The 12341-nt window shown below is 40.7% G+C and overlaps 1 protein-coding gene across 7 annotated transcripts in view; it reads right to left on the bottom strand.

The window, feature by feature from the left end:
* The window catches only part of TAB3 (TGF-beta activated kinase 1 (MAP3K7) binding protein 3), an 82683-nt gene that overhangs the window by 36753 nt on the left and 33589 nt on the right, over positions 1–12341 (bottom strand). For 3 of the 7 annotated variants that reach the window (XM_053579299.1, XM_053579302.1, XM_053579303.1), the window contains one exon: positions 4223–4414. In XM_053579299.1, the coding sequence (XP_053435274.1) occupies positions 4223–4324 (102 nt within the window). In that variant the 5' untranslated portion in view covers positions 4325–4414. Of the gene's footprint in view, positions 1–455; positions 620–4222; positions 4415–8643; positions 8755–12341 lie in introns of those variants that run through there. The other 4 variants (XM_053579300.1, XM_053579301.1, XM_053579304.1 and 1 more) reach the window with 3 other exon arrangements.

The raw sequence follows: 12341 nt of genomic DNA on the forward strand, positions 1-12341 counted from the left end.
AAGATCACTGAAGGATTTGAATTTTTTGAGTTATACACACACAAAAACAGTAGCAGCAAATTGACATTTTAGAAATTATAACTGATAGTAATTAACTAAAAGGGTCTCCCTTTTTAAAATTTTAAGACATCATAAAGCAGTTTTCTATCAAAATACAGAATCCTAAACTATTTTGTTAGCATAAAGCACACATTATTCACTGCTTTTGAAACAATCCATGAAATTTTCTCAATTATTGTGACTTTCTTTGTAGCTCATAAATACACCTAGAGATGTGCACATATATACATATTACTATATATTTATTTTAGGGAAAAGTATATTTTATATAAGACTGAAAGGAAACACTTCACTTCTGAGAACCAAATAGGTTAAACCGAAAAACAGCATAAAATGTTATAATCTTAGAGTCAGGAGAACTCTTATTAGAGTTCATCTACTCCAACTCAACTCACATTTACAGATGAGCAAAGAGATGCCTGGGAAGTTACATGGCTTGACAACAGGCACTTAACTAGTTAACTGAAGAGTCAGTTCTAGATTCTTGGTCTCCTGAGTCCCAGTGCTCTTTCCACACAGTAATTTCAAGAAAGAGGATGTTTGGCCAAAAGGACATTACTAAACTGGAGCTTTAGGAAGTAAAAAAACATTCACTCAAGCAAACCTTTGCAAAATGAATTTTCAGAAATTTAAATAACTGGCTTTATCAAAACTCTATAGATAATTTTTATCCTTTTCCTTATAGAAAGTTTGATACTAAAATTCAGATAACTTTAAAAAATACTGTGAGTCACAGAAACAAGTATTATTTGAAGCTTAAGAAGAAAATTAGAACTCCAATTTTTCTTATCCTACTTGGAAATCATGCTGAGCAAGGAAGCTAGCTACCGAAAGCAAATTTGGAACCAAAAGACTGAGATAAAATGCCAACTAGAATGTGTTACTGACAGATATCTGAAGGAAAAAGCCATGCAAAGTGAAAATAAAATATCTCCTTCAAGGTTTTTATAAACCTAGGGAATAGGGAAGAACAAAAACTCTATAGTTTTATTTGAAAACTAAAACAGTCACAGACACTTTGCCATTTGATATTTTTATTAATAATCCTGAAATTTCATGTTTTTAACATTGAATTAGGTAGCTTATTTAGCATCATCACAAAAAAGATCCAAATTAAAATGATTTAAAAGTTGGATTTGTCAGCATGTCTATGGTGACAAGTAAATTTTCCCATGAAAAAAACTTTAAACCACAAATACAAGATAATAAATGATTGTCTTTATAAAAGTATTGTAAATATCCCACTAGAATAGATTCAAGTGTCATATCTGACCTGATAAATGTCTTAAAAAGAAAAAAAAAATTGAACACTTAACAGACTGCAGCATAAAATTATTTAACAGTCAAAATAAGGAATAGTTAAAGAAATCAAAATTTGGCTGGATAAAGAGGTCAAAATTTTTAAGAAGACAGGCTCAGCGCCTATAGTTCAGTGGCTAGGGCACTAGCCACGTACACCAGAGCTGGTGGGTTCAAATCCAGCCCAGGCCTGCCAAACAACAATGACAACTACAACCAAAAAATAGCTGGGCATTGTCAGGCGCCTGTAGTCCCAGCTACTTGGGAGGCTGAGGCAAGAAAATTGCTTAAGCCCAGCAGTTTAAGTTTGCTGTGAACTATGATGTCACAACACTCTACCCAGGTTGACAGCTTGAGACTCTGTCTAAAAAAAAAAAAATTTTTTTATGAGGACAAATAATGGGGCGGCGCCTGTGGCTCGGTCGGTAGGGCGCCAGCCCCATATACCGAGGGTGGCGGGTTCAAGCCCAGCCCCGGCCAAACTGCAACCAAAAAATAGCCGGGCGTTGTGGCGGGTGCCTGTAGTCCCAGCTACTCGGGAGGCTGAGGCAAGAGAATCGCTTAAGCCCAGGAGTTGGAGGTTGCTGTGAGCTGTGTGAGGCCACGGCACTCTACCGAGGGCCATAAAATGAGACTCTGTCTCTACAAAAAAAAAAGAAGAAGACATATAATGAACACTCTCACAAGGACAAAGGCAAAAAAACATCATACTCCTAAAAAGTAATCCTAAATTGAGGGATGACAGGCCACAAAGAGGCTTATGGCTTATCCATTAAATGCTAACTACTGAGTCTCATATATTTTCATGTGAACAAAGAAACTTTCCAGAGCCAGTAGGTGTTAAGTCTCCATACCAATATACTCTGTTAAATCCCAAAAGAAGAAAAGAGTGAAAGACTTAAAACAATGTAAGTATCAACAAATGTTTATTGAGCTAAAGGATTCTTTCAGTTTAGTTAAGTAGCCATGAAAAAATGTAGGTAATAAAGGGCTAAGCAAAATAAAACAAGGTCAGAGCTAGGGGGCACCCTAGGATAGGTGAGGCAAGTGACTGGGAAGTGCTTGAAACTAAGAGCCTCACTTCTGTTTGGTTCCCCTCTAGTACATTTGCTCTACCAGAGACCAAAATGGGGCCAAAGTAAAGAGCTGAGATTCAGATTGGGAATGTGGAGTTAGAGAAAACAAAGGCAAACTATAACTCACATTCCATAAACCCAGAGGTCTAGACCTAGTAGTACCTGTTACCACCATTGCTCTGTCAGTCTCTATTTGTAATTAACCTCACCTGCATATAGGTTTAGGTTATATACTGAGCTGCTCACACTGCAGTAAGGTAGAGTTTGAACATGAACACTACTGTGTGTGAGGATGACCAGTGGGCAAGGTAGAAGTACTGCTCTGAAAAGTGAACCAGATAGAAAAGTGCTATAATCCAAAAAATAACAGGAGGAGTGACAGGCCTGTTACCTCTTGAGTAGCAAGACACATTCTCTCTCAGAGATGAAGTATTTATTTCAATGTAAGACAAGACAAAAAGGGAATGTGACTGAACTAAAGAAGGTGGGCTTACACTTAAAATTGGATATTGGCTCGGTGCCAATAGCTCAAGCAGTTAAGGCGCCAACCACATATGCCAGAGCTGATGGGTTTAAATGCAGCCCGGGCCTGCCAAACAACAATGCCAACTACAACCAAAAAATAGCCAGGCCTTGTGGCTAACGCCTATGGTCCCAGCTACTTGGGCGGCTAAGGCAAGAGAATTGCTTAAGCCCAGGAGTTGAAGGTTGCTGAGAGCTGTGATGCCACGGCACTCTACCCAGGGCGACAGCTTGAGGCTTTGCCTCAAAAAAAAAAAAAAAAAAAAAATTGGATATTAGTAAGGCTTTCCCAACCAGAAAAACAGTAAAGAAAGGGAGTGGATGACCTACAGACTTTTAAAAAGAGGTTTAAAAGTATAGTGTAGGCTTGGTGCCTGTAGCACAGTGGTTATGGCTCCAGACACATACACGGAGGGTGGCGGGTTCGAACCCGACCCAGGCCAGGTAAACAACAATGACAACTGTAGCAAAAAAATAGCTGGGCATTGTAGTGGGCGCCTATAGTCCCAGCTACTTGGGAGGCTGAGGCAAGAGAACTGCTCAAGCCCAAGAATTTGAGGTTGCTGTGAGCTGTGACGCCACAGCACTCTACCGAGGGTGACATAATGCAACTGTCTCAAAAAAAGTGTAGTGTAGTTAAGTTAAAATGATAAAATTGAGATTCATAATTCAACTATAAGGATTTAGGGACTGATGACAGAATCCAAAAACTTTCAAAAATTGAAAATGTAAGGAGAATCTTTTTCTCTTTTTGCTACAGGTCTTTACTCTTTTCTTAAAATCCGTGGTTCTAAATGGGGACAGATTTTGCTTCCCATGGGACATTTGGCAATGTCTAGAGACATTTTCAGTTGCCACAACTGCAGGGATGCTATTTGTATCTAGTGGGTCGAGGCCAGGAATGCTGCTAAACATCCTACAATGCACTCGGCAGACTCCCACAACAAAGAATTATCCAGTCCCAAATATGGGACAGTGCCTAGGTTGAGAAATCTTGCTCTAAAAGTTCCCCCATGCCACACACATGCAAATGTAACTGAGTTCTAGTTACAACACAAACCCAGCTCTAATAAAAACTGTATATGGGGTGAGGGATATATTAACCAGTCAGTATGATGTAAGCATTTCAAATTGTATATGAAATCAACACATTGTACCCCATAAATGCATTAACGTCTACATGATCTACCTCTTTACGATTTAATAAAAAAACAAATAAAAACAAAACTATAACTTAATATCCCTATCACTGGCCGATAACTTACCTGTAACATGCACTGAGACACCACACTCTCTGGAATTTCAGGGAAACGTTGTCGAAGATCATGGAGAACCTGAATATCAAGTTGTGGATTGCTTTGCGCCATGCCAGAGCAAATGGTGGTCAAGTTTCTCTTAGGAAATGAATGTTAACCAGCCTTCCAAGAGTAACAATCTTCTAACATCACAGTCATTTTCTATCAAAAGAAATTAAAGTATGGTTAAGTCTAATTATGTATTTTACTTTATTCCTATTGATCCTATACATGTCAATATTGGTAGTGTCTCCTCTAAGGAGGTTCCCACTGACATCCTCCCACTTAGTCCTTCGGCCCTGGCTCTCCTCCACCTACATAGGCTAGAGGACCCTCCACTATGCTGCCACAGCAGGCTATACTTACCCTTATGGGAACACTAAAGACACTATACTGAAACCATATGTGTACCTGAAGGTCTCTCATATAAAAACCTCTAGCTCTACGTGGAACATGTCATTATTAGGCAGAGTGAGGAAGTACTGAAGTTAAGATGTTATAAGGACCTGGGAGTGGAGTCAAAGAGGTTCACATTGCCCAAATGTGCAATAATTTGAACACCAAAATAATAAACATCAGTAATGAATTATAAGCCAGTAGAAAAGAGGAAGTCATGTGCCCATACCGATAATAAATACCTAAATACATACAAACAAAACTGGGACAGAAGAAGAGGGTCCCCTTCTTGCGGTACAATCTAACTGGTCAATGTGCAGGGAACACTGGAGCTGGGAAAATCATTTTGCAACCATCATTGTACAGACTGTTTCAAGTTAGTATCATCAATGGATACTAAACCTAGGGGGCAATCTGGATGAAGAGTAGGATATATGCATGGTCTTACAAGTGTCTCCTCAAAGCTTATTAGTTGCAAGGTGGAAAAATTTAACTATACAGTGGATAAACCAAACATCACCTTAACTGAGTGATCAAGATGAACATCACCCAAGAGGGACAGAGGAACTGTATACAGCTACAGATATGATACCCTGAGAAGTACACATCACTCTAACAGTGGTTCTCAACCTTCCTAATACCGCAATCATTTAATACAGTTCCTCATGTTGTGGTGACCTCCCAACCGTAAAATTATTTTCGTTGCTACTTCATAACTGTAATTTTGCTACTGTTATGAATAGTAATGTAAATATCTGATATGCAGGATGTATTTAGGCGATCCCTGTGAAAGAGTCACGTTCGACCCTCAAAGGGGTCGTGACCCACAGGTTGAGAAGCACTGCTTTACAAATTACAATCAGGAATGAATAAACTGAAACTAATCATAAGGAAATAGACAAACCCTAAATGAGAAATGTCCTATTAAAAAGGGAGCAAAAGGGCTCGGCGCATGTGGCTCAAGCGGCTAAGGTGCCACCCAAAGTGACAGGTTGAGGCTCTGTCTCAAAAAAGGGGGGATGGGGGGGGAAAAGGAATATCGTCTTTAGAAATGTCAATGTTTTATTAAGACAAAGGCTAGAAAAATGTTCCAGGTTAAAGGAGATAGAGCCATAACACCCAAATCTTCTTTTATTTTTTTTTTTGAGACAGGAGCCTCAACTGTCACCCGGGGTAGAGTGCTGTGGCATCACAACTCACAACAACCTCCAACTCCTGGCTTAAGCGATTCTCTTGCCTCAGCCTCCCAAGTAGCTGGGATTACAGGTGCCCGCCACAACGCCCGATTATTTTTTCTGGTTGCAGCTGTCATTGTTGTTTCGTGGGCCCGGGCTGGATTCGAACCCGCCAGCTCAGGTGTATGTAGCTGGCACCTTACCCATGGCTGGCTTGAGCCATGGTGCCAAGCCAACACCTAAATCTTATACCTGATCCTAAATTTGATCCTAAAGCAGGGAAATGCTATAAAAGAAATCAATGGATCAAATCACAAAAATGAAATGTAGAAGATAGATTAGAAGTATTTCATTAATGTTTAGTGTAGTGAATCTAGTAAGTTTACTGAATTGTGGTTACACACAAGAATGTTCCTATTTTTAGGAATTATATGATGTAGCACTTTGGGGTAAAGGGCATGCAACTTACTTTAAAATAGGTGAGGAAAAAATATCTATATATATGTTTGTGTACACACAAACATGCATGTACATGCATACCTATGTGTGTATACAGGGAATACAGGGAGCAAACTAGAAAGCAAACAGAAAAATGTTAACAGTAGGTGAATTGGAATAAAGGGTATATAGTGTTCTTTGTCCTGTTTTTATTCTTGCAATTTCTGTAAGTTTGAAATTATTTCCAAACAAAAAGTAAAAATAAAACCAAAAACCAACTGACCAAACAAAAGCCTGTAGCTTTATTCAAGGTCTATGCCTCATTCACCACTGCATTTCCAGAGCCTTAAGCTGGTGTCTGCTCAAATATCTGTTAAATGATGAATCAATTTTACTATGCTGAGCCAATCACCTAATTAGATAGATTTGGACAAAACACTATTCATATTCATAAAAATAGATACACCATTTATTTATTTGAGACAGAGTCTCACTATGTTGCCCTCAGTAGAAAGCTGTGGCGTCACAGCTCACAGCAATCTCAAACCCTTGGGCTTAAGCAATTCTCTTGCCTCAGCCTCCCAAGTAGCCGGGACTACAGGCACCAGCCATAACACCCAGCTATTTTTTTGTTGTTGTTGCTTTGCAGTTGTCATCGTTGTTTAGCTGGCCCGCCAGCTTCGGTGCATGTGGCCAGTGCAACCACTGTGCTACAGGCACCAAGCCTGATACACCTTTTAGATGAATCTTGTCCTCCCTACCTTCTTCCAGTCCCCTACCCCCACATATATTGGGTAAGCAGAGATCGCCTATAAGTGCAACTTGTGAATACTTACGAAAGAAAAATAGATTTAGGTTATTAAATCAATAGGTACAGTTTTCCAATTTGTCCCTTTGAAAATACCCCAAATTTCAAATGCTAAGAGATTCTACCAGATTAACAATTTAGGCCTTAATTTAAAATGTAAATTATTTCAAAGCCCTTAGTGGTAACTTTTTTTTTTTTTTTTTGCAGTTTTTGGTTGGGCTGGGTTTGAACCCACCACCTCCGGTATGTGGGTCCAGCACCCTATTCCTTGAGCCACAGGCGCCGCCCGGTAATTTAACTTTTTTCTGAAACAAGATTTGAATTATCCATCTTTTTATAATCAAAACAAACATTACCTGCCATTTTCACAGTAAAGCTATCTACAAATTACACTAGCCAAAGGAGCCCTAGCATATGACTAATCTTATAAGTCACTAAAGCTCTTAGGCAGCACTGTCCAATAAAAATAATGCAAGTCATATGTATAATTTTAAATATTCCAGTGGCCACATTAAATAGTAAAAAGAAACAGGTAAAATTAATTTTAACATATTTTATTTAACCCAACACATCAAAAATATTAACATGTAATCAATATAAAAATCATTGCTATTTTACATATTTTTCCTTTCTTTATGTTTTAATTTTAATTTTTATTTATTTATTTATTTTTGTCGAGACAGAGTTCTACCCTATGCTCTGAGCATAGAGTACACTGGCATCGTAGCTCACCGCAACCTCAAGACTCAGGCTATGGACATCCTGCTGCCTCAGCCTCTGAAGCCGCGGGGCCTGGCTGGGTTTGTCAATTTTTTTCATGAGTCGGGATCTCACTCTCGCTCAGATAAGCATCAAACTCCTGAGCTCAAGCAATCCTCCAGCCTCAGCATCCCACAGTGCTGGGATTACAGGCGTGAGCTACCACGCCTGGCCTTTTTTAAATTTTTTTTATTTTACATATTTTTTCAATTGAAATCCAGTGTATATTTTATTCTGACAGTACATCTCAATTCAGACTGACCCCATCACCAGTGCTCAGTAGTCTACCCATAGTAGCTACTTTAGTAGACAATGAACTGTAAGCCTTAGGATCTGTGTTTAACTAACAGTCTAAGATCTGCAACTCCTAGATTCCTTAATTCCGTATCTCCTTTGAGGGTATACAACTGACTAGGCACACTGCTTAGCACAGAATAGATGTTCAATACTCATTAGGGGAAACAGGGGGAAAACAAAGGAATTCATTCAATTTAACGGTAAAAGGCCTGGCGTGGAGACTCATGCCTATAATCCCAGCACTTGGGAAGCTAAAGCGGGTGGACTGCTTGAGCCAGAGCAAGACCCCCATCTCTAAAGAAATAGCCAGGCACACATTGTGGCAGGTGCCTGTAGTCCCAACTGCATGGGAGTCTGAGACAAGAGGATCACTTGAACCCTAGAGTTTGAGGTTGCTGTGAGTTAAGACGCCATGGCACTCTACCAAGGGTGACCAAGTGAGACTGTGTCTCAAAAAAAAAAAAAAAAAAAAAAATTTAATGGTAGAGATGACCTTAACTAATCAAATCTGCTAGTACTTAAAGAAATGGTGGCAGCTTTCTACCAGGAAATGATCCCTTAATATTTGAGAGGCTACATTCAGAACACTTCACGGCTAATCACTCTTCAATAAAGAGCTTTTGAAGCACCTAAAAGAAAAAAAATTTTTTTGAGACAGAATCTCACTTTATGGCCCTCGATAGAGTGCTGTGGTGTCACAGCTCATAGCAACCTCCAAATCCTTGGGCTTAGGCGATTCTCTTACCTCAACCTCCCGAGCAGCTGGGACTACAGGCACCCGCCACAACGCCCAGCTATTTTTTTGTTGCAGTTTGGCCGGGGCTGGGTTTGAACCCAACACTGAAGCACCTAAAATTTTAATTCCAACTTTTCTAGTGGCTCAAAACATGGTTTTGTTTTCCCACCCCAATTATAAGTCTTTAAAATAAGAGGGCAATACAATTATCTTTCTATGAGACAGAAGAAAAAGCAACAAGGATCAACAAGAACAGACAGGTTTCAGATATAAAGAGCATGGGCATTCATATATTTCAAGTGCTTTTTGGAGCTGCCAGTTCTCGGCTAGTTTTGTTAGCCTTTAGAGACCTCAGGTGCTATTGAGTTCAAAGCTATCACCAAATTCTACCACTATTATTAGCTACCATTTAACGAAAATGCCCTCAAAAGTAGTTATGATTATCTCCATTTTATAAATAAAATGAACTGAAAAAATGAGCATATGGCAGAATTTTGTGACTCAAATCCAAGCCTGCCTTCTCCAAGGTCTGTCTTCTTTCCACTGTGTCGCTGGTAGGTACCAAGGACATTCCTGGGAGATAATCCTAGTGATGAGTGCCTTTCTTTGGCTAAGAAAAAAGACAGCAAACCCTCATCCAGTTTATCATTCAAAGAGGGAGCTAAAGGTGTGTGAGGTGAAGGACTATGGGGGGAAAAGAATCCTTGTATAAATAAGTTAGCGGTTTTAGAACACACAAGAAGCAAAGCTAGATGGAAAAAGTCCCCACCACCCCCCTTTAATGGTTATAAATGCTTGCCTCTGAAGAAACAGATTAAAGCATCTTTCAAATAGAAGCCAACAGCTAGGGCAGCGCCTGTGGCTCAGTGAGTAGGGTGCTGGCCCCATATACCTAGGGTGGTGGGTTCGAACCTGACCCCAGCCAAACTGCAATAAAAAACAGCCAGGTATTGTGGCAGGCGCCTGTAGTCCCAGCTGTTCCGGAGGCAAGAGAATCGCCTAAGCCCAAGAGCTGGAGGTTGCTGTGAGGTGTGACATCACGGCACTCTACCAAGGGCAACAAAGTGAGACTCTGTCTCTGAAAAAACAAACAAACAAAAAAACAACGAAGCCAATAGCTTCCACCCCCTCCAAAATGGCTACCATCCAAAAAGATGATTAATGGTGGACCAACTTATCACAACAAAAAGAAATCTAAACTGATAAAATCATAATTCTCTTTAAGGGATTACACATGTAATTTTTTTTTTTTTTTGAGACAGAGTCTCACTTTCTTGCCCTTGGTAGAGTGCTGTGATATCACAGCTCACAGCAACCTCCAGCTCTTGGGCTTAGGCGATTCTCTTGCCTTACCCTCCCGAGTAGCTGGGATTACAGGCGCCCGTCACAACACCAGGCTATTTTTTATTGTTGTTGTTGCAGTTTGGCCGGGGCTGGGTTTGAACCTGCCACCCTTGGTATATGGGGCCGGGGCCCTACTCACTGAGCTACAGGGGCTGCCCTACACATGTAATTTTAATAGTGGTGAGCACTCTGTGCTTTACAAATATTCACTCACGTGAGCAATAATTGACGAGGAAAATCATTCAGTATTTCATAGTAATAATATTAAAATATTTCTTTTAAGAAAAGCAATTTCCCAGGCGGCGCCTATGGCTCAAAGGAATAGGGCGCCGGCCCCAGATGCTGGAGGTGGCGGGTTCAAACCCAGCCCCAGCCAAAAACCGAAAAAGGAAAAAAAAAAACAAAAAAAGCAATTTCCCTTTTGCTCACTGGAAGGCTAAGCCAATAGATAGTTTACAAACAGAAAATATTCTAGCCAATGAGGTTAGTCAGTTTCTTTTAAAAACACTTAAAGTACTATAATGTATTTTTGTATTTAATCCCATAGAAAACAAATAAAATAAAAACATTGCCATATACTGTCGTATCATATTATAAATGTAGCTATAATGCAGTTCAAAACATACACTCTATTCTTGTCCATATATATCAATGTATGCAACTACTATGCAAAATATACAATGACTTCATTTCTTGAGAATTACAGTAGAACATCTGTAAACTGATCAACATATGGAGGTAATCAACATAAGGGACTAGGCTACTGTACTGGTATGTACACGTAGTACATGTCCGGTCTATGAAAATTAGGTCAAGTTAAGGAGGTGGTCAATTATGGGGGTTTTACTATATTATAATGGGCTGCTATTTTTTTTTTTTTTTTTTTGAGACAGAGTCTCAAGCTGTCACCCTGGATAGAGTGCTGTAGCGTCACAGCTCACAGCAACCTCCAACTCTTGGGCAGAAGTGATTCTCTTGCCTCAGCCTCCCAAGTAGCTGGGACTACAGGCGCCCACACAACACCCAGGTATTTTTTGTTGTTGTTGCAGTTGTCGTTGTTTTAGCTGGCCGGGGCTGGATTCAAACCCACCAGCCTCAGTGCATGTGGCCAGCGCCCTACCCACTGAGCTAAAGGGCACCACCCAGGGCTGCTACTTTTTATACAATATTAAGGTACTGAATGATGATTTGACTTTTTTTTTTTTTTGTAGAGACAGAGTCTCATTTTATCGCCCTCGGTAGAGTGCCGTGGCGTCACACAGCTCACAGCAACCTCCAACTCCTGGGCTTAGGGCGATTCTCTTGCCTCAGCCTCCCGAGTAGCTGGGACTACAGGCACCCACCAAAACACATGGCTATTTTTTTGTTGCAGTTTGGCCAGGGCTGAGTTTGAACCCACCACCCTCGGTATACGGGGCCGGCGCTCTACCCACTGAGCGACAGGCACCACCCTAATGATTTGACATTTTTTTTTTTTTTGTAGAGACAGAGTCTCACTTTATGGCCCTCGGTAGAGTGCCATGGCATCACACAGCTCACAGCAACCTCCAACTCCTGGGCTTAAGCGATTCTCTTGCCTCAGCCTCCCGAGTAGCTGGGACTACAGGTGCCCGCCACAACGCCCGGCTATTTTTTGGTTGCAGTTCAGCCGGGGCCGGGTTTGAACCCGCCACCCTCGGTATATGGGGCCGGCGCCTTACCGACTGAGTCATAGGCGCCGCCCAATTTTTTGACATTTTAAAACCAGACAGAAACCGGGCACAGTGGCTCACACCTGTAATACTAGCACTCCAAGAGGCCAAGGTAGATGGACTGCTTAGTTCTCCAGCCTGAGCAAGAGTGAGACCCCATCCCTAAAAAATAGCCAGATGTTAAAAAAAAAAAGCCAGGTGTTGTGGCAGGTTCCAATAGTCCCAGCTACTCGGGAGACTGAGGCAAGTGAATTGCTTGAGCCCAGGAGTTTGAGGTTGCTGTAAGCTATGACGACTCAGCACTATACCCAGGGCGACAGAGTGAAACTCTTGTCTCAAAAATAAAATAAAATAAAACCAGACAGAGGACTCAAGGAATATCTAAGTTGTACTAGCTGTACAGGCTAGGCTCAGATGTGACCAAACTCCTGGGACACCCTTGAAA

The sequence above is a fragment of the Nycticebus coucang genome, chromosome X (assembly GCF_027406575.1).
Source record: "Nycticebus coucang isolate mNycCou1 chromosome X, mNycCou1.pri, whole genome shotgun sequence".
NCBI classification, from domain to species: Eukaryota; Metazoa; Chordata; class Mammalia; order Primates; family Lorisidae; genus Nycticebus; species Nycticebus coucang.